General features: G+C 34.7%; 1 protein-coding gene across 1 annotated transcript; it reads left to right on the top strand.

The window, feature by feature from the left end:
• Window positions 1-2,785: 2,785 nt before the first annotated feature.
• Window positions 2,786-22,488, top strand: LOC120282195 (serine/threonine-protein kinase 3-like). The gene is made up of 20 exons (XM_039288953.1): window positions 2,786-3,127; window positions 5,543-5,599; window positions 6,834-6,861; window positions 6,961-7,083; window positions 9,653-9,764; window positions 9,880-9,917; window positions 10,147-10,200; window positions 12,406-12,474; window positions 12,551-12,667; window positions 12,792-12,860; window positions 18,271-18,350; window positions 18,469-18,594; window positions 18,958-19,309; window positions 19,377-19,472; window positions 19,563-19,730; window positions 19,828-19,955; window positions 20,059-20,194; window positions 21,714-21,838; window positions 21,950-22,111; window positions 22,207-22,488. Exons 1-20 carry the CDS (start codon window positions 3,033-3,035, stop codon window positions 22,244-22,246), a joined length of 2,175 nt encoding a protein of 724 aa, XP_039144887.1. The 5' UTR covers window positions 2,786-3,032; the 3' UTR covers window positions 22,247-22,488.
• The last annotated feature ends 1,103 nt before the right edge of the window (window positions 22,489-23,591 follow it).

The raw sequence follows: 23,591 nt of genomic DNA, 5'->3' as shown, positions 1-23,591 counted from the left end.
TGTGAGCCATTATTTTTTTGTCGATAGACTTGATTAAAGTCCAAGTTTGAATAAAGGACCCCCCCCCCTAGCATATCATCAACATAACATCACCTGTTTCTTCAAGAAGATGCCTATTCATCCTTTAAGCGACTCCATTTTGCTTCTTTTTTGTCTGGAGACAAGAGGATTGGTTAAGTCTTCCATACTCTACAAGGTCTTCCGTTAGAGAAGTCTTCTATCAGTGGTAAATTCTATGACTTCCTTTGTGAAGTACTTTTCTAGAATATAAGCTCTTTCTTAATGGGATCTCTATTTTGATTTTTAACCAGACTAATAAGGAAGGGAATATAGAAAGACAGAACCTTTTGTAGCCAAATCGAGAAAGAGCTGCTTGCATGAAGTGCTTAGGCTAATGTTAGTACTAATTATTTGGGGACGCTTCGAGCACATCTAGTTTTCAGTGGGAAGCGTTGCCTTTTTAGTACTAGCTAAATGTAAACTAATGGCTTTTGCAGTAATAAATTTTTTTTAGATCCACTACTATAATAAGTCTTAGAGGGGTAGAATTTAAATAATGTTTTTAATTTACCTAATATTGCCTTAGATAAATATCAATTGGAAATATTTTAAATTTATAATTATAATTTTATGATCAATGATTAGTTATTTTGAATATTAATTTATCAAAATTTTATTTATTACTTAAATTTTGTTTTAAAAGTGAGCTAATTTACATAGTGTTTAGATTCAAAACTCGAAGGAAAAGTAAGGGAAAGGAAGGGGAGGGAAAGTAAGGGAAAGGAAAGGACGGGTTTAACCCTTGTTTGGATAGACAAATTTCATGGAGAAAAAAGAAATGAGAGTTTTCTAATAAACCTTGTTTGGTTACGGAAGGGAAAAGAAAGGAAAGGACATATAATAATATGATTTGCCAATTATACCCTTTTATTTAAATAAAAAATTGCTTATTTCTATTTAAACACATGCATTATGAATATTTCAAATAAATTCACACTTTAAGCATAGTTTTTTAATAAATATTATAATTATTATAATTATCATTATTATTTTTATTTTTATACTTTAATTTTGTCTCTTCTCAAATACCATAAATTATTTTTCCTTTGGAAGCATATCATACATTATTTAAAGATCAATTTTTCCTACAGCTCTATTGGATCATCACAAGATCACTTTATCATATTGTTAGTAAATCTATTCTAATATTTTAATTCATACTATAATAATTATGTTGAATTAGATAATTATTAGTTTTTTCTTGCTAAAAAAAATTAATTTTATTTGTACTTATGAATAAAATTTAGATATTAAAGAATTCTATTGGGATAAATTCTTCTAAGGATGAATTGACAAATAAAAAATACAACATAAACAAACAAATAAACAAATAAGCAAATAAAAAAATACATAAAAACAAGGATCTATGATGAGTGTCATGTGAATACTTGATTAACATAAAATTAGATTGAGAAAAAAGTAAAAAAAAAGAAACTTATGAAGTGGCATTATGTAATTAATTTAAAAAATGAAGGGTATTAAGGTGTTTTAAAAAAATTAAAATTTTTAGGAGGTTCTTCCTCCCCAGCACCCCTAAATCGGGGAGGGAGGTGGGGGCCAGAAAAAGTGGGGTTTCGGAGAGTTTCAGAGGGCCAGAATTAACCCTTTATTTTCTTTCGTGAAATTAAAAATATCTATCCAAACGAGGGAAGAGTCGACTCTGATATTTATGATATAAAGCCAACCTATTACCGCTACTTATTTCATACACATTAATTACCACAAATAAATACAATAATTCTCCCCATCAATATATTCCAAACATTTATTATTAAAAATATTAATAAAAACAAAAATTCTCACACTCTTGTAGCAACAAAGCACCATACCAGTGTTTTCAGACCCGAACCGGACCGGACGGTCAGACCGGGTTGACTCGGACCCGGCCTTAAAACCGGTCCGGTTCAATATATAAAACCGGATTTTGATAAAACTGGGGTTGAACCGACAACCCGGACGATCGGACCGGTGACCCGGCCGGGTCATCAACCCGAGTTTGCACCAATTTTTTTTAATTCTTATTTTATTTTATAATATATTAATGTTTGGGGGTTATAATGTAAAATTATAAAACTAAGGAAGGGAGAGACCAAAGGAATATTTTTATTTTAATTTTTTTTATGAATTTCTTAGTTGTGAATTTCCTTGTGAATATTTTTATGCTTCTCAATCAATTTTATATTAATTTATTCTTATGTTATTTGGTGTATTTCACATTTTTAATGTGGTGTACTTCAATATTTATATATATATATAATACTGCCTTAAATTTTTAAAAATCATGTTTTTATTTATTATTTATTTTTTATTCTTTAATATTTAATTTTTTTTAATTATATATAACTAAAAATTATATTATTTTTAGTAAAAATTATTGACTCCGGTTCAACCCAGTTGAACCCTTCACTCGTGAACCCTACTCTTCTCTGGGTTAATGTCTGGTCCAATCTAAAAACCTTGCACCATACCACCGTCAGCAATGAATGAGTAGCAAAGTATTCCCCCACACGATCAATTTTCTATTATTATTATTATTAGATATAAATAAATTATAAATAAGATTTAAATCCTCATTCTTTTAGATTGAGAACTATTTTTTGTTACTTCACTCTTAAAAAATAGTAAGGATGATGTCATTAGTGTATTTTTTTTCAGAGTGGCCATTTTGCATTCCACACCCTCATAATATTTCTATTTCCCAAAGCTCTTGTCCCAATCCCACCGCCTTCCTATCAAAAAAACCATCTTTGCCCCAAAGCAAGCGCAAGGGTCTTCGACGGAGACGCACCACCGCCATTGCCGCTTTCGTCTCCTAGTTCTCCTTTTGGTCTTCTCTTCCTGGAGATCTGGATCTTAGGATTTGCTTTAGGACCACGAAAAGCGGGCATGTTCCATCGTTGATGGGTGGGGTTGTCGATTTGAAGTTGTTGTGAGGGTTAGAGAGTCTATTTGTTTGGGGATTGCGTGTGGGGATGGCGGATCCGGCTACGATGTCGGCTGCCGTCGACGCTCGGTTCAGCAACCGGGAGCTCATTGGCCGGGGATCGTTCGGCGATGTCTTCAAAGTGTGAGTTTTCATTTTTTCTTTTTCTTTAATCCTTTTTCGATCTGGATGTGTTTGCTTCTGTTTCTGTTGTCACCCCCGAAGCCGTAGTGAAAGCTAGTCTTAATAGGGCGATTGTCACTGCTTATGGACCCGAACCTCGGTAATCTATCCATGAGCAGGGTGAAGCTTGGGTGAAATATCTTGTTCGTATACATTTTCTCTTTGTTCCCGAGAAAGATCAAATCTTTGATAATTCCATTGTACATGGATTAAGATTTTGTGACCTGGTGAATTTAGAAGAGAGGGTAATAATATGAAATTAGGTTGTTGGTCAATGGAAATATGTGGAAATGATGCATTGGTTTAGTTTGGCTGGGTGGAATGAGATTGAGATTTGGTGAAAAAGTACGCAGACCTGTGTTTTATGTGTATGTTCTGTGGTAAAGAAAGGTGATTGCAGAGAGTTTATTTGTATGCTATTTTGCTGCATGAATGCGAATGGAAGTGAATTTGAGTGAGCAAGTTGCAATATGATCTGGAGAAGATGATGGTGCTTCGGAAGTGTGGGGAAGACACTTACATTTTGCTGTATCTGCATCTGGCCTGACAAAAACCTTCCTTTTGTCGTATTCAATGATTATTTTCTTTTTTAAGGTGGGTATACTTTTCTGGTTAGCTATTTTGCTGGCACCTGGTGGGTGTGAAGAAAAACATTCTTTCAGAGGCATACAAATGGGGGTGGATGTGATTCTTCGAAAGTGATGGAAGGCTATGGGTAATGTGAAGAAAGCTCTCGGTGTTTAGATGTCCATGAATACGATGTAAAGACAATGTGGCTTTTTTGTCGCATTCGTTAAGTATAATTTGGTTTCTTTTTTGCCAATGTATTTCCGTCATTGTAGCTAAACAGGTGAGAATGTGGTTAGGGGTTTCATTTGTCGTTCTTTAGAGTGGACATAAGGGAGGGGGTTGTAAGGGAGGGAGTGTGTACGAGGATGTGAATGGCAATGGCATTCATACAATGAAGAAGAGGACATTTAATCCAGTTGCTTGTGGATGTAGCTTGAACGAAAGCTGTTTTTGTGCTTCTTTAGCAGTGAACAGGTTGCATGATCATGTTGCTGGTTAATTTATTATTAGCACTGTGGCCATGTATAGATAATATAGTGTGGATAGTAGTCCATTAAGTAGTCAAAGGAGTGGGAATGAATTGAAGTTGATTTATGGATGATTGCACTCCTAACCTTTTACAGTGAGTTGGAAATGTGAAGATGAAAATACAATTTGGATGGTTGTTTTTAACTGCTGTCGGAGTGGGGATGGCTGAGGTGGATTGATGGATGCTGTCATTCCTAAATCGTTATAGGGAGTGAGAACTGTGAACTGTGAAGACAAAATATGTAATTTGAATTGCAAGTCTTCTAATATCTAATTTAAGGAAGACTTGCCATTTTAAAGATTAGCACTTTAATGGGTGTGCAGTGTTTTCACCCCCTTTCTTAAATAACATCGTTTAATATGTTTTTGATTAGGAATTCTTAAACAAGCCACCCTATGCTTAAGGTCAAATAGGTATATATGTAAATTCATGCTTTTATGTCTTGAAAAACCTAATTTATTTATGTGCTTGAGCTTATACCTTCTGTAAGCATCTTTAGTTATATTGTAGTTGTGCATATAAATGTCTTTGGAAATATGATGATTGTTTTGCATGAAGTTTTATTAATTCATTGAGTAAAGAAATACTTTTTAACAAGATTTCTTGCTGTGGCTATGCCAAAAGAAGGCAAACATAGAATATGAAGAGATCTATGATCAGAATGATAATCTTTATTAAATTCTTTCTGCAAACCTTGTGGAAGGATTGATTTCTAGATAAGTTTTGCCAAACTGGGGAGATTGAATTTTCATGAATGATTGCAGTGTAATATGCATGTTTAAACTAAAAGCTTAACACTTATGTAAGTCAGCTAAGTTCTGAGGAAGGAAATTCAAGAACCTATCTCTGTTGTCACTCCTATATGGGAAGTTCTTTGTATTGGCTCTTCTCATACTAAGCTTCACGGTTTTGCCATTCAAAATATGTCTTGCATGCTAAAATGTTTGCTTACGTGATAACTTTGAAAAATTATATGCTTTCAGTATTTCAAAAAACCATCCATGTATTGATATGCAATTCAGGAAATTCATTCATTGCATTGCATGAACATGAGCCCAGTTGCATATGCACGTGGCCTTCTAGACCTTTTAGCATAAAGGTTGGACCAGGTGTACTGATTAACATAAGGGTTCAACCAGGTGAATGGGTTTGATTTTTTATTTAAATATTTGCTCAAAGTAATCATTTTTGTTCCATTATCCTGTGCTTCTGCTTTTGATGTTTAGTTTGTAATTTTGCTAACTATTTTAGTTATCTTCTTGATTAATTTTCTTCAGGTTTGATAAGGAGCTGAACAAAGAAGTTGCTATCAAAATTATAGATTTAGAAGAAGCGTGAGTTGTTATTTTGAATTGATTTTCTTTTATTTTTATTTTTATTATTATTTTTTTGCAATCATCATCAAATTACCTTTAAACCTTTTTTTGATCATTATCTTCAGTTATGACTCATTTTGATATTCTGAAATAATAGAGAAAAAAAAGAACAAGCATATGCCAAACCGTATGTGATTTCATTTTTTGTGAAGATTTGGCACTTATGAGGTTATGCCTGTTAATATTTACCATTTGAAATAAAATGGTAGGTTCATGCGGCAGATAAAAGAGTTAAATCATATAACAGTTCTTTCTGGTATCTCCTTTGTTCGCTGGTGAATTGGAAGATAGTTTTGTTGTTGTGCAACACTCAGTGAATTTGCCTCCAAAGGACTTCAATCTCACATTGATTTAATCAATGCTGAAGTTTTAAAACTTTTATTTAATAGTTCTATTAATCAATAAGTTACGATTAAAACAGTGATGTTCATGTTTGATTCCCATAATGTTACAAATTTTAAAAACTTCATGGAACATATTTCGTGGCATGTCATTTTGAATAATGTGGACCAGCTGATTTTTTTCCTCTTTTTCTTTTTTATTTTTGGCACCAACGCGCTCCAAAAATTAACCTCTCCATGGAGTCAAATGTCTCACCAACCCTTATATGGGTTGATTGACACTAAATTGACTACATTATATACATGGCTCAGTAACTTGATTGTTCTCATTTCACCTCCTTTTAGCCTCAATAATTGCTTGAATTAATGTTAACATTAACGTGCCTAGACCTCAATATTAGCTTCGCTGGACCTGGATATTTTAAGCTCTACTTAGGAAGAAATAATCTAAAAATTGAGTAGTATGACTTAACCTCCATATATGATTCATTGCTGTTGAAATAACATGGTGTATGATCTAGAAGGATGGCTTAGCCAAACATGTCCTCAAACATGAGCTTTCTCTGCATTAACATGCTTGGACCGGGTGTTATAAGCTCTAAGTTGGAAGAAATCATTTAAAAAATTGGGAAATATGACTTGACCTCCATATATAACTCACGGCTGCTGAAATAACATGGTATATGATCTAGAAAAGATGCCTTAATAAAGCATGTCCTTATTATAGGTTCTCTTAAACATGAACCTTCTCCTTATAGAAATTTTTGTAAATATGATATGTTTAAACTTTTTTTTTTTACTCTTTGCCCTTTTTCATGAAACATGTCTGACTAGTTTTTTTGTCACTACAGAGAGGATGAAATCGAGGACATTCAAAAGGTGTGGTACTTAGACTGCCAAAATACCTTTTTGGTTTATTTCTTTGGCATTACTCTTTTCTTTACCAGGAATTCACTGATAGTAAATTCATATTTCCAGGAGATATCTGTTCTTTCCCAGTGCCGGTCTCCATATATTACTGACTACTATGGCTCATATCTTCACCAGACAAAATTATGGATAGTAATGGAATATATGGCTGGTGGCTCAGTGGCTGACCTAGTATGTTACTTAAGCTTCAGTTTGCATTCTACTATTAAAGATGGTTTCTTTGAGTAGGTTGGACAGCAATTTGGTGAAAACTTAGTTTACCCCATTGAAATAAGTCATTTTTATTAACTTTGGCGTAATATTTTTTCAACTTAACCACCATAATTAATCATGCAATGCGCCTTTAAATGTGAGAGGCTCTTTTACTTGGCAACTTGAATTGGTTTGTATTGTTTTGGATGGTGGGATTGATTAATCCATGTGCTGACTTCTTCAAGATTTTAATATTCTTGCAGTGGTCAATTTTTCCATATTGAATTTGTTGATTGCATTTGACATGCATGTTGCGATTGTAGAGTTTTCTTTGCATCTATATCCTTGGCGTAAGAATTCTATGCCTTTTTACACACAAGAGCAGTGGAAAACCACAATACAACTTTTTTACTTACATAACCCTCATAACCATAACTTCTTATTACTAGCCCTTTCCCATTTATCCCATGTAAACCTCCATGCTTACAGATTTTTATCAGTTTTTTTATGGAAGTCATATTCCTCTTGCATTGCTGTATAAAAATTCTATTTGGCAAGGACTTGTTTGTAAGAAACATCAAAATATAAGAACTAACTTCTGGGAAATGTTTAAGGAATATATAAAACTAAAGTCTAAAAACAATGGAATTTTGACTGTTAGACTTGGGTTGAGCCGAAGTTTTCCTGTGAATAAGAGCTTCATGGTCAATACCCTGAAATAGTTGGGATGAAGTTGGTGTTAGATATAAATGACCAAGGAAGAAAATCATGTGATTGATTCTAAATAATTTTCTTTTTCGAAGAACACATAGATCCTACTTCATGTATGATAGGGGTCAACACTTAGCTATTATATTTAAATGGTATCTACCAAAAGGTGACTGTATGATAAGCTTTGTTGCTCTTTTAAGAATATTCTCCATAATTCATAGTACTAGGGCTTTGATAAAACAAATTTTTTTAGTGAAATTTGTGATCTTTTCCTGTTTTACTGTCTTATTGGTCTCTAATTAATTATTAATACTTGGTGGATGTCATGTACTTTTTTGTTGGCAACTTGGTTACCAGGCAATTACAGACATAGTTTTAAATTCTGTAATTAATTAAAAATTCCCAGATGTAAAACATTATTTGCTAAGAGGCCCTCTTTGAAAATATGTTGCCTACATGTCCTTTTGGCCATGCCAGTACATCCGTTCAGCATTATTCTGTAGATGGCATTCAAATGCCTTCTCCCTCCTCTCATAGCTTTGCTAATGTTCAGCTGGGAAAAGATGTAGCTGTCTGACACCCTCTTATTCCCTTCTTGTCGGTGACCTTTAGAGGGAAAGTAGTGAGATTGAGCTAGAGTCTGTGTTGACTTGGCAATTATTAAAGGTTACCGCCTTAAAATTAATTCTTATGTGGCTGGTTGGCATAGCCTAAAGAGATCATGTTGCCAATATTTTTGGATGGAAATTTTTTTTCCTTTCTTTTTGGCAAATGCTAGCTTAGCTTCTTCTTTCCTGAACTTTCCCTTAAAATTCTTCAACCCATTGGTTATGAAGAATCCAACTGCAGAACAGGAACAGAAAGCTCTCCTCCTTTTTCTGCCCAATCTTAAAATTCAGCCATAGTTTCAATGAATTCCAATATGATGCATCAAGGTAGAGGCCCTGCATAGTCGTTTCCCACTTACTCTTAAATACTACCTTCACTTTCACTTCCAAATGAATCATTATCTTTGCATGGTAATTAATGATGGATCGTGAAGAAAGAAAGTATTGTGAAAACTTTGAGATTATGCTAGAAAATTTTTAATTGAGGAATGTGTACTGTTTGTACCTTTCCCACAGTGACATGTCCTTGCATGCGATTCCTTCAATTAACTGGCAGTAAGATGGAGAAAATAAAGTTGAATTTAACAAGACTTGGAATCCTCTCCAATAGTTAATGCATAATGTGTATATATCCATCATTTCTGCATTATATAACATTGAGAGGCCTGCAGAACATCTAGCCATGTTCTTATTGTGTAATGAAGGTGATGTATGATTGAAATGAACCTAAGGATGATTTTGATTGATGACCTTCAAGTCTGTCATGCTGTCTAGGCTCTTGCCTATCTGTGCCAATGCCCTCTTATATCTCGGGCCTCTGGGTGACTGTCGGATTATTTATTGTAAGCTAAAAGCCGTTAACTGTTCCATAAAAACATGTATCTCATTGCTTCTGGCTTGCAATCAGCATTGATACAAAATAAATGTAACCCAAATAGAGCAATTACTATATTGTTTAATCTTGCCAAGGTAGAAGCAACAACTACTGTTTATTGACAATATGCTCTGTATAAGTATAATTGGACTTAAAGATTTTTTGCTTGTCAAACTTTGAGCATTCTGCCATAACCTGATTTCTAAAATTCCTTTTATTTTTTAAACTTTTTCTTCTTGTTTTGGTCATGTTGTTAATCTTCTTGGATGAATTGGCTCATTGTTAGCGCATTCCTTTGTTTAATCCATAATCCTTTGTGAAAGTGTGATTTCCTAATTATGTTTTGGTGCTGTAGCTTCAAACAGGTCCTCCTTTGGATGAAATGTCTATTTCTTGCATTCTGCGGGACTTGCTGCACGCAGTTGAGTACCTTCATAATGAAGGAAAGATTCACCGAGATATAAAAGGTCTATTTCTATTTTATTCTATTCCCATGCTATACTGCCTTATTTATTGTTGCTATTAAACTATTCTCATTACACTGGATGCAATTTGATAAGATTTTTTTGTAATATTTGGCAGCGGCAAACATTCTGCTGACAGAAAATGGAGATGTTAAGGTTAGCATCATTATTTATTCCTGAAGTGACCAACACCTTTGATCATTCTCTGTGAGAGATGTTTATCATTGATTTTGATATTGTAAATTTCTAATGTTTCTTTTTGTTAAAAGAGAAAATTTATATTGGTTTCCTTATGTTCTAACCATTAGAATGAGGAAGTCATAAAGGCAATCTGGTGAAAGCCGATAAGCTTGTATTTTTTCTTATGTTCTCTCTTAGATTTCAGGTTGCAGACTTCGGTGTATCTGCGCAATTAACAAGGACAATGTCTAGAAGAAAGGTAATGCCATAACCTCTCAGAGAACTAATTTCTACGTATAGGCAGCTTTAACTGATGTCTGTAATTACTTAGATTGCTTGCCAGTAAATTCTTATTTCATGTATCTTGAAAATATCTTCTTTCTTGTGAGATACATTTCACTTTGCATTTTACTTTGCCATTGTTCTTTATAAATATAGTGCAGATAATGCACCCTGTAGGTTTAAGACTTGCTTAATGTTTGTTACTAATCCACCATGTCAGGTTGACAGTGTGTGGGTTTCCGCAGAAGATTGATTTCTAGTTAGCAGCTTTTTGCTTGATTTGGCGCTAATTATTGTGCCTTATTTTCTTGCAACTCTTCTTGAAAATATCCCCTTCAGTCTTGTGGCAAACATTGTGCTTTGTGTTTTACTTCACCATGATCTTAAAAATGTTATGCACCATGCATTTAAAACTTGTAACCAAGCCATCTTAGGTTGACAGTGAACATGCTTTTAACTTCAGCAGATGATTAAGGTATGATTTGCGGTTTTCACTTGATTGACCAGTTATGGTATTGTAACTTAGTTTCATATATTATTAGAAAGAATTTTTGACTGTTTGTGACAGTTATGGAGCTTTATGCTTTTGTCAAGAGGAAAACTTTTTTCCTAGTCTCGTCTTGAAGATATTGTTACTCTTCAACAGCTGAGATCTTCTTATATAGATTTTGTATGTAGAGGTGTTACGAGAGTAAAATATTGTGGATGTTGTGGCTCAATGATCGGCCAATCACATAACAGATCATATTTCCATGATGTCCTCTTTGGAAGAATGATAAAGTTGATCAGTTGTCACCAAGAATGCTATAGGATTTCCATTAGTTTGATTTCACAAATTCTATTTTGTTGACCATAGCAGTCGCTTTTTCAGGGCTAGTAAAGATGTGTGATTGTTGTATTAGTTATAAACATGTAACGGTCATGTGCCAGTGAATTGTGAGTTTGAGGTCTTGTTAGTTGATCAGTAAGAGGAGACTGCTGTCTTCCAGATAGATTTCTCCATTTTATTTTTGAGGCTGATGAAAGATGGCATAATGCTTATTTTCAGGGTCAATTGTGTCAATCAAATGATTGATGTTGCAAATGCTTTGTGGAGTTTTCAGCTACAATTTTGTTAGATGTTTTAGTGAGATATCTAAGGCTGCTTGCTAATAACTTGTGAGGAGAAATGGATCTGTTGAAGAATTAATTGATGTGCCTAAGTCAATGATTGCGGATATAAGATGATATTGAGAATAACATATAATATATTGCTTCTTTAACGGGAGGAAGGTGGATGAGCTAATGCTAAAGATCATTCTCTGAAGCTTAAGATAATGTTTTTAAAGAGGCTTTGTTAAAGAAGTGCTTTGATAACACAAATGCAGAATAAAATAGAAATTCAAATTAATTTGGAAAACTTACAAATACAAGGAGAAATTGGACAATGGCAAATAAGCATACTATTGAATATAACTGACCGTTGAAATGTATACAACATCATCTCAAGCAAGGATAAAATGTATAATAATTTATTATTAAATGATTTACAATCAAATAAAATCATGTCCAATGCTATGATAGTGGATTAGTACAAAACTAGTGGTGCCTAATTAGGGGTAAGCAAGGCACACCATGGACTTGCATAAATGCTCAATGGTCTACTGTGGGATGATTAATGAGAGCAATATACATAATTGCTTTTGTGTGTGTGTGTGTGTGTGTGTGGAAACCTGAAGTTTGATTTCAAAACCATGAACATGCATAAACGTGCAATGGTTGATGTGTTAGACATTTCTTGAATTTTATGATTATCTTTTTTTAGTAAACAGTGATTGTGTATTTGTTGAAAGATATGTTATAAATTTTGATTGTTATTTAAGATGCAATGAGATTTCTCCAGCTTGCTGTATTTTGCTGGCTGCTTATTAATTACTGCTCTGATGGTATATTTTTGATGATGACCATTCTATTTGTTCTTCTACTTTTGGTTTTTTAGTGATAGGCTGATAACTTTTCACAACTTCTCTTTATCCTCACTAGATGGCATTAGCTGATGCCTGTTTCTTATCATCTTCCATTCTGTTTTAATTTTTTGATATCTTGTACATGAAACTATATATTTCTGAATATTCAAATTTTATGATTCTATTCTTCTTGGTGAACTATATAATTGTTCATTAATGAGTTTCTACTAATGCAGACATTTGTGGGGACCCCTTTCTGGATGGCTCCAGAGGTCATTCAGAATTCAGATGGATACAATGAAAAGGTGCCTTAGATGTTATTGGGTTGCATCATTAAATTTTTAAAAATCTCATTAAGTTTTCTTGTCTCACCTCATGCAGGCTGATATCTGGTCATTAGGCATTACAGCTATAGAGATGGCAAAAGGTGAACCACCATTGGCTGATCTACATCCAATGAGAGTTCTTTTCATGATACCTCGAGAAAATCCACCTCAGGTTTGGAAATTGTCAGCATTACTAGCAGCGTATTCTATCCATTTCTTAGAGCTTTAGCCTTAACTAGATCATATGCAGCTTGCTTGTAATTCTTGGGAATGACCGAACTCTCTATTTTGTGCAGCTGGATGAGCACTTCTCCAAACCCATGAAAGAGTTTGTTTCCCTGTGTTTAAGGAAAATCCCTTCTGAGGTGATACTTCATTCTCAATCATATATCTAACTTTTTTCTTTTAAGCTCATGCTAAGGAAAGCACATCATAAAGAGTTAATCTGGATCATCATTGAGGTTTTTTGTTTCCATGCCTATGTGATTAACCCATTTTCATTTTTGGTGATTGCTGTGCTGTGTAATACTTATTTTCACATGATTTATGCTGAACTTGCAAGTTTATAGTTGAGTTCCTTGTGCATTTTTTTTTTTGTTTATTGAATACCACAAGTTGATTTTTGTGTGTCTTTTGATTCTAAGGCATTGAGTTTGTTTCCCTGTGTTTAAGGAAAATCCCTTCTGTGGTGATAAAACATTCTCAATCATAAAATTAACTTTTTTCTTTTAAACTTGTGACAAGAAAAACTCCTCATAAAGAGTTCTTCTGGATCATTTGTGAGAATTTTTGTTTCTTTGCGTATGTGATCAACCCATTTTCATTTGTGGTGATTGATATGTTGTGTGATACTCATTGTCACATGATTCATATGCTGAATTTGCAAGTTTAATAGGGAGTTCCTTGTGCGTTTTTTATTTATCTAATACCACAAGCTGGTTTTTGTGTCTTTTGATTTGAAGGTGTCACACCCACACACATTTTTATTTAGTGCTTGTTTCTTCTAAGGTATATTTCAGTAATAGTATGAATTTTGGACATCTTGGCTGCTTGAATTTCTAAATGAGACCTTGAAAACCAATGGAATTCCAAATTACTGAATGAAAAGTGGTGTGATGCCATCATTAATGATGAAGGATATGTATGAAATCCTATAATCAATTTGGGGATAGAATCTGCAAGTCATGCCATGGAATTCTGGACGGGAGTGATGGTGTATTGGTAAATATTTGAGGCTGGCAACCACTTTCAAGCACCAGTTTAATTTTGTAACTTGAAAGGTGTATTAGATAGGTTATCTTTATGTGCCACAAATAGAAGTCATTGAGAAGCTATGAAGCACGGACACGGTGGCATGGTAATTTCTGAAAATTAAAGACACGAGTATGGCAGGACACGGCTATAAAAAATATTATAGATTTATATAAAGTATTCATTATAAATATAAATCTATATATTTTCATGCAATATATATCATATATTTGCCTATCAACCACAATCTTGATGATCTAGGGTATTGAGATGTATTTAGGAAATATGCAAACAAAGTTTTTGTTCCCGTTATACCCCAGGGGCATTTTGGGAAAATAAAAGCAATCAATTAAAAAAAAGTAAAAAAAAAAAGACAGAAAAAGAGAAACCCTAATGAAGCAGCAGCCGCCACGAGATGCTTTCCTCACCTTTGCATTCATCTTGCCAAGCACCTTGTAGACATCTCCTTGGCCACAAGGCTGCCAATGTTCCGGCTAGTGATCACCACGGCTTGACTCGCAAAACTTATTGTCAGTTGTCTTCTCAAGCACCGTGCGTGATGATTCCACACCACCGCATGGTGAGCTCTGTGAGCTGAACCAGTCGCGGAACGCCCTTCCCCCTTCCCAAGCCCCATACTTCCGTAGCTCCGGTAGTCCCCATCTTGACCGTGCATCATTTTTTTCTTTTATTTTTGTCATGTCGAGACGAGTCTGGCTGTGTCCACGTTGTGTCCGTATCAGACACTAGTGCGACACCATTACGTTGAACTCCCCGCCGTGTCCGTGCTTCGTAGCTGAGAAGAGACACAAGCACTATTTGATCCAAATATGCTATATTGCTTGTTTTAGAAAAGGACAAAATTGTAAATATTATTTTTTATTTTTGATGACGAGAGAGCTGGTAACTTACGGAAGGTTCAAGACCTAGAGAAGTAAAACAAAGACATTAAGCGGTTCTAGCTAAGTAGTGTGGCGGCAGCTTAATCATTGGTGCAAAGTTGGATAAAGCAATCCTGAGTTGATAAGAGTGAGCGAGTATATTGTGAAGAGATTTATATTGCCAACAAGCATAGCCAAAACCATGTCTGACAGTCGTCACGGATGAGCAAAGAATAAATTCTACGACCCGCTGCATGGTCTGCATCAACTTCATCCATTTATGTGCGGGCCTCCATTGCCAAAGCTGAGGATGTGTTATAAACATTGGACCCTGCAGTTAAAATATGGTGAGCATTAGTTATCAAAACAAAACTAGATCCACCAGTAAGGTTCTGGCAGAAAGGAGCTATCAATAACAAGAAATCATATCCCTGACTTGGAAAGGAAGGAGACGGGATCTCTGCAACCACAAATCAGGCAGTAATCATATGCATTTGATAAGGCCTGGTTATGTATAATTAGAGCTGAGCTTCCATGATCCCCAAAAGGAAACCTTATACCTTTTTAGCCAAATAAGCTAGAGGGTCTTTGCAGTAACTGGTTAATCGCCCGCAAGTGTACGGGGACGCCAAGTAATACTTTGGGCCCTCAGCGATCGTATTCCACGGGGCTAAGGAGCTCCTATTACTCCTCCATCACCTATTATCTAACCTTACAACTTAAGCATGGTATACTACTCTAATACATGCAAGAATGTAAATAGAGCACAAGTATAACAATTCCAAGGCAAGCAAGAAATCACAAGAGCAATGATGATGATAAATAGGCCTAGGGATGAGGATCCCAATGAGGGGTTATCGTGATATATGGATGCATAAGAACAACATGGCAAGGGTGATTTAGACCTATGATCTCAAAATTAGTTCAACCCCAATCTCTCGGCGGTTAAACCCTAATCCCATACGAATAATGACAAGGATCTCTCCCTAATCACATTCCTATGACTGCATTAAGCGAAGGAAGATCAAGCAATAAGGATACACTTAACCTAAGTCCATCCTTATAATTCGGAGGGGCTACCAACATCCAATTTCTCGGCATGTCGATACAAGAATACCCCTTCTAGCTTATTCATGATCTAGTACATGCGAGTAGGTCACATCTACACATACAACTCAATAAAGAACTAAGGATCTCTCCATTTTATAGTTCTAGACATGAACAATGAGCCAAACCATAAATTACACCAATGCATTCCAAATAAAAGTGAACCATCCAAAATACATGATGAACCCCCAAAGGTTCACCTACATCCGGTGGCCTTGGGGGTCTAGTGTGCTATCACACAAACAAGTATCTCAAACACAACAAAAACAAGAAGTGAATGCTTAAATGGCACTCCCTAGTCCGAATGATGATGAGGAGGGAGAATGCCGGCCGAATGATGCTTCTTCTAGGCCAAGGAATGCCGAATGCTCTTCCTCCTTTGATGATGAAACTTTCCCCTTGAAGTTCAAGCCTCTTGATCTTCTCAAGCCTCAAGCCAAACTCTCCCCAAAATGATGTCTTCGTTCCTCTCCTTTCTCCCAAATGGTGGCTGCCCAAAAAGCTCTCCAAAAGTTCTCTCAATCCTCCCCAAAATCACCCTATATACCACTCATCATACCCTCCAAATGGCCTCAATCCCGGGTGGTATCCCCAGCTCAATGAGGACCTCATTGAGCCCCTCATTGACACTGTTTGGGGTAGGCAATCTCCACAAATGCTCTCAGAATAGTGTCTATACTGGCTCAATGAACACCTCATTGAGCCAGTATGCCTTCAAGCAAATCTTCTTCTATAGCTACAGTGATCATCCCGGGCAACATTGAGGCCGTACGCCATGATTCAATTCCTGACTCGAAAACCCACCATGTGCTACACTGACAGCTACAGTGATCTTGCTACAATACCGATGCTACAGTATCACTGCTACAATACTTCAACTTAGTTTTTTTCTCTTTTTCGCCCAAATTATATCTTCGTGTCCTCCGTGGCGTATCCGTGCCCTACAAAACAAATAACACACGATTAAGCATAAAACGTGCATCAATTATACAAATACATGCTAGACGCAACAAATACATATACTATAATATGTACATTTAGACACTTATCAGTAACACAGCTAGAAAAAGATTGTGAGAGCCATTAATATAAAAAAGATTGTGGTCGATGGTCAAATATATGATACATATTGCATGAAAATATATAGATTTATATTCATAATAAATACTTTATATAAATATATAATATTTTTTATAGTCGTGTCCTGCTGTACTAGTGTCCTTAATTTTCAGAAATTGTTGTGTCCGTGTCTGTGTCGTGTTGTATCGTGTCAGCGTGTTCGTGTCCATGCTTCATACGTTGTAACTATTAATTTTTAAGGGTAATTATGGATGTGCATGAAAGAGTAGCTACGAAATGTGAATACTGGAATCATGAGAACTGCATTTTCCATTACACTCTGGGCTGTAGTTGTGCCTATTAATTTATAGGCGTGATTATGGATGTGCATGAAAAGGTGGCCACAAAGTGTGTGAAACAGTGGAATCATAATAACTTTGTTTTCAACTACACTCTGGACTATAGCTTTACAACAACCAATGTATGTGGATGTTGTTTTTTAACTTGAACTTCTTTTGACATTTCTGTGTAGGATTTCTTAAATGTTATTTGTTTTGTAGCTTTCCACTTATGAAAATTGGACCAATTGGGAGTTGCTACTTCTATTGATGTGCCCTCCATAGTGTCAATGGTGTCTGGTAGATTGGTGAATTGCAAGTGTTGTCAATACATTGTTTAAAAAATGGAAATTGGTACTATGGAGGGCTCACCCTTTAACCCGTTGCCTTTTTGAATTATTGATTTTTGATCACCATAGAAACATTCCAATGTAATAATACTTTTTCTTTTGTTCCATTTAAGCTTGATGATGCTCAACATTGTAAAGGGGGTTAATATTCATGGGGTTATCCTTTTTGTAGAATAATGAGTTACAGTCTTTCTATTTTCACCCATTTTTTAAATAATGAAGGATTGGCTTGGTAATTATGTTTGTACTAGATTTTATACTGCTACCTTTTTGCAGGTCTCTTCATCCAAATTAATGTTCTTGGTGCATTCCACCTTTATTGGAAATATATATGTAGTAATTATCCAAGTGATGCATGCTACTATACTAGTCTGATTGCCTTTTACAGAAAGGGTGAAATAATTTGACTTAAATGATTGATCTTAACTCATGGAAAAGCATTTGTTATACATGTCCACCTGGCCGCCATGCTGATATATTTTTCCTGTTTTTAGCAAATCTGTAATTTCCATGGCATTTTTTCGTCTTTCATCAAATGGTCTGTATTTCTTGATAAATGTTGTTTATGCATAATTTTTTCTTAGCATAGGTAGCCTTCTTTTTCTCTTGACTATCTTTCTTATATTTGCATGAAGGGCTTAGAAGTAATTTTAATTTGCTGATATAAATTGAAAATCTTACTATGTTATCCTATAAAGTCATTCTTTCCTATACCTTGATCTCATGATCTTATGTCATGCTTGTGTTAACTTCTTCTATACATAAGCTTCTGTTACAATCTTGATGTAGAGACCAAGTGCCAAGGAACTTCTTAAACATCGGTTCATCAGGAATGCTCGAAAAAGCCCAAGACTTTTGGAGAGAATAAGGTAGGGATTTTGGTTAATTTTTCATCTCTCTCCATCAGAGATAACTGAATAGAAGTAAGTTATCCCCTCAAAATTTTGATGGTTTAACCTTCTATTTTCCATTCTAATTCATTCTCAGAGAGCGACCTAAATTTCACATGAAAGAAGCAATGGAAACTCAGAGAAATGGTAATAATTCTTTTGATGATGGAGCAAGCACAGTACGAGTGACCAGAGATTTAAGAGATGAGATCCCAAAATCCAGGTATTCTTGTATGTCCTATGTTTTGTTTGATTTACTTTTTTTCAATTCAGTTCCTGGCCTGTGGCTCATCACTAGCTAGTGGTTTGGATAATTGGACCTCTTGACAACCATGCATGCCAATCACATTATATTTGTAGCAAAAATTTGAACATTGTCATAGCATTCTTGGTAATACATTTGCATACAAGGGGTATGTGTCCCACAGTATAGTTTTTAGATCCGTAGAATCTTCCATGTTGGATGTCATTGACTATTGCCATCTTACTGCACCAGACAGGTCTATTCTGTCTAGAGATTTACCATTTAAGTGCTCTCTTTATGGTATAGTTTTGCTTGTTGCTAACTCATGTTAGTTATAATCAGTCATGGAAATGCCCAAAGAAGTGGTCGCTCGAACTTCAGCATGGATGAATCCCAGGGTACAGGAACTGTTCGTGTCGGTGCACCACTGGGTATGGGACTTTCTAACATGGGTGAGTTACAAGGTACAGGGACTGTTCGAAGTATTATAAAACCGAATCCAGCTGCTGTGGTGAAAGATAGAGTATCTGATATTTCATATGACCATAAACTTACAAGAAAGGCCAGTGATAAGGGTAATTTTCAAATTCCATTTTCTGGAATCTCACGCAATGAGCCAACATCGGAAATTTCTTTCAAGGAAGATGCTGAAACTGAGCTGAATGATAAAGGTCTTCAAAATTCTTCAGATGATGTAAGGACTTTCTTCTCTCTGTTTCCCCATTGATTTTTTGTTATCTCCTAAACCAGTTATTTTCTAGGAGGAGGACCCATCGGTGAGTGGATCAGGAACAGTCATATTACGAGCTCCAAAAGACACACAGGTTCATGCAGCATTTGGCAATCAGGGTCTCATGGTATAAAACTACTGCAATCATTGAAAACTTGTATCAATCTACGATCCATGTTGTGGATGCTATTAATTTTGATGTTGTTGATACTATTAGACTCCAAGCAGATACCATTCTGTTGAAGACGTATCCATCAGTGGCACAGTAGTGCTACGACCACAACACGATGAATCTGGTAGTCCTCGTACTCCAAAGTCTAGATTTGATATCATTGAGAAAACATCAAGTGTGTCTCCTGAAGACAGCGCAACAAATCTTGCTGAGGTTTTTCTTATGTTCTTTTCACTAAAGGATTTCTCAAATTTTAGCTTTTGAGTTATGCTTTCTCTACTTAATCAAGTAATGCATTTATGAATTTCAGGCGAAGGCTGCACTACAAGCTGCCTTCAAGAAGGGAAATCCTCGTGAAAGGTTTGCTCTGGGTAAACTCAACAAGGAGGCATCAGAAGCTAAAGTAATGGAACGAGCAAGCAACTCCATTTCTTCTAGGTACAAATTTTGTGTATGTCGCTTCTGTTGTGTTCCATTGCCATTTAGATCCATTACTTCAGGTGGATATTATTGGTTGCTTAATTACTGGTTTCTTTATCAGGGATTCTCGTGATAATTTTGAGCCACAAAAACTGCTTCAAAGATCACGCCACAATGATGATGATGGTGGTGATCGAGTTTCTGTACCAGTAACTTCACCAGTATTATCTATGTTGATTATGCCTTCAGTGAAAGAGGTCAGACTGGATAAATGATGATTATTTTGTACTCTCTGGTCTTCTTTTTAGATATATTCTATAAGTCGGTTTCAAGTTATATTAATATGCCATTTTTTCGCACATGGAGTTGCCATGCAACAACTGATAACTGCTATCTTGCCTCGTTATCTAACTAGTGATGTATTTGTATTTTTTTTTTCTAGGTGTCCAAAACAAACATGATAATATTAATCTGTGAAGCTTACGTATCTTTTAGTATTTGCAGTTCAGAATGTTAGATGTGAAACTGCCATAAAATTAACTGAATTGTGTGTACTTTATTTTGGTTATTTAAATAGAAAACTGTTATCTCACTAAATCAAACCACTGGGAGATGTGTGCTTAGGGAGTGCTTGTTACCATATTGGATCACATTCCGCTTGTTTCTTCATGAGTGTTGTCGAAACCTTTTGATAGTGAATAACTCATGTTTCATATTACTTGTTTTGCAGTGGCATTTCGCATGAGTATAGCTGAATTGTTTGTTTCTTGGGGTAAGAACTTGAAGTGGGTGATAAACATGAAAGGGAAAAAATTTTGAGTTATAGACCTCAACTTAAACTTCTATGTAACCATACTTAAAGGGATTAAAGACAGCACTATATCTATATATTTCGTGAATCTTTGGTGGTTTACCTAGTTGACAAGAAAGTCAGATTCTAAATTTCTAGCTAACTTGATTTTGAAGGACATGTTGAGAAGCAAAAACTTATCCTTGTTTCAAAGGCCACCATCTTGTACCGAATATACTAGGATACACACTAATCATCGAATAATGTGTGCAAAGTGAAAAAAATTTATTAGAAAGTCTTGGATGATTGTTCATGTGTGCATTTGAAGTGTCATGGATGATAGAGTAGGGCAACATACAATTTGTCCAACATCTTTTAAAAAGAATGACTTTTACCATCCAGGTGACCTCTTTCTAACCTGTTTTTTGTGTCCAACTTGGTCTGTCATTAAATTTTGTCAAAATGAGAAATTGTTGATTAATTATCCTGCTTGGTGAAGAAAATGTTGTAGCTAGTTTCTATCTTTGCATCAACTTCTATCTATCCTGTTAAGTATGGTTTATTTCAGTTGGGACTTGCATTAAGGTTGATTTTATGTTTTACATTAATTTTAGACATAGAAATGGCGCCTGTTGTTGAGTACTAGGAAATAATAAATAACATCCATTGAACTATTTATGATAAACTCGAAATTGCGCTGTTTATCAATGTTATGGATTTGCGATGTTTTACATAGACTCAGATATATTTTATATTATATTGTTGTGTTATGAAGAAAGTCAGGGAATCATGATACTCTTCTAATACTCATTTGACCGCCAACGGAAGGGGAAAAACATTGATGAATTTGCTTTGGAATTAGAATCATGCTGTTTATATCATCTTACTGTACATGTTGATTTAGTTACCTACAATACTTTTTTGCCTGCATCTTGATCAGTTAACCAGATTTTTGGATAATATTCCTTTTCCTGACACTCTAACAGGCTGCTGGTGACAAGTTAGAAGGGTCTACAGCCCGCAATTTGATTGAAGGACTTACTAACATGGAACGCTTATCACCCGGTTCTTGTGAGCTTCTAGTTGGCAGGTTACTTCAGAGATTGGGAAGGTTTGATAACCTTTTTTTTTTTTGTTTTTGGTTGTGCAACAATTCACCTGCCGGCATATGTTTTTGTTCTTCTGCATGATATTCTCGTTCTGATGCGTGTTTTTTGCGCAGTTCAAAGGAACCATCTATGAAGGGACTTCAAGATCTGGCAACTCGTGCTTTCACCAAAAACATAGTTCCTTCTCAAGATGAATCAGAAACCAAAAAACAAGTAAAAAAGGATCTGTTTGAATCTCCTAGTCTTACTCCTTTAGCGAAATTCCTTCTAACAAGGTACAATGCAAAAATTCAGGACTTTTCAGTAATCCAAGTTTTAACGATCATTTGAACATTACACATTGTCATTATTTGTTTTAACTTCAATGCAGATGGCAGAGCCAAGTGTCCGAGGATCTAAAATCGGTTTAACAAGAGTAAAGAATGGATAAATATGATTTTGTAATTTTGTGTTGTGTTTTGCTTTATGTAAATTCAGTTTTGCAATGTATATATCCCTTAAAAAAATGAGCTGTTGTTATATCTAGGTACTTGTTTACTCTGTATCTGTTGGTCCTAAGTTTTATCATGGCCTTCATGGCCAATGTTCTTCATGGGATATATATATATATATATATATATAAACATTGTTTTATCTAAGAATGCTTTGCAAATTTAATGCCCCTTTTTAAGAAAATAAATATTAATTTCATTGGTTTCTTTATTGCATTGAATCATATTGATGTTGATGAATATTTGGTAGCAAGTGTGTTCTTCTGATTCTGATTATTCAATAAATCAGAATTTGATCTGAATCAGAAAATTGCAGTTTATAGTCTGGGATTATTATTTGTTGTAAAAAAAAAAAAATCAATGGATTTATTGAAAAGGTCAAAAAGTCTGAATGATTTCAAAGCTCAATCTTATTTGAAAGTATTCACTCCATCATTTTCCATTATTAAATTTGGGCATATGGTTTAGTTTATATTCAAAGAATGGTTACCAAAGTGACTCAATCTTACAATTTTTTTTTGGTTGGGTTTTGTTATTTGTTTCTATAGAAGATACATTAAAATTTAAATTATCTATATATATTTGATAATGATTTTTTTCTCTTCAAGTATGTGATATTATTATATTTTTCTGAAACAATTTCGAACTATGATTAAATAACCTTCCCAAAGGAATTGGTATTTATTCCTTTTATTTTTACTATTATCATCATCATTATTATTATTATTATCATTATTATTATTATTATTATTATTATTATTATTTTGTTGAAATATAGATAATTAACAAGTTGCTTTATATTTATGGTAAGATGTCCTTATTTTCCACCCTTTTTTTCGGTGAAAAGATATATACAATTCACAACAAGCATTTATCATATAAATATCAAAGTAAAACTTCAATATAAAATATCGAAAGTTAAAAGTATGAATTAAAAAAAAAAACCAAAAATGTCAATTGGGCTGGGCTTCCATTTGAAGCCCATGAGCTTGTTAACATAATCATTGGTGAATAAGTTATTTCCTTTTCCTTTTATTATTATTTCGACTATTTTTTTGTGTTACATTATTTCAACTATTTTATGGTATAATTAGGCAAATCCCCCGTTCATCATTGGGGTCTTTACAATTTTGGGAGTTTTGAGGTAATATTATATGTAAACATACAATGGAAATTCTAACTTTCGATTAAATAACTCTCTACAATGGAAACTGTTGACATACCTTAGTTTTGAAAGGTTTCATCGATATTTATTATGCAAACA

This window comes from Dioscorea cayenensis, chromosome 18 (genome assembly GCF_009730915.1).
Source record: "Dioscorea cayenensis subsp. rotundata cultivar TDr96_F1 chromosome 18, TDr96_F1_v2_PseudoChromosome.rev07_lg8_w22 25.fasta, whole genome shotgun sequence".
Classification (NCBI taxonomy): Eukaryota; Viridiplantae; Streptophyta; class Magnoliopsida; order Dioscoreales; family Dioscoreaceae; genus Dioscorea; species Dioscorea cayenensis.
This window is presented reverse-complemented; position numbering and strand designations above follow the sequence as displayed.

Bases quoted from the DNA above. Each gene is read 5' to 3' on its own strand.
- LOC120282195 (XM_039288953.1), top strand. From the start codon at position 3,033: ATGGCGGATCCGGCTACGATGTCGGCTGCCGTCGACGCTCGGTTCAGC. The intron at 3,128-5,542 runs GTGAGTTTTCAT...AATTTTCTTCAG, and splicing joins TTCGGCGATGTCTTCAAAGT to GTTTGATAAGGAGCTGAACA. The intron at 12,475-12,550 runs GTGCCTTAGATG...CACCTCATGCAG, and splicing joins CAGATGGATACAATGAAAAG to GCTGATATCTGGTCATTAGG.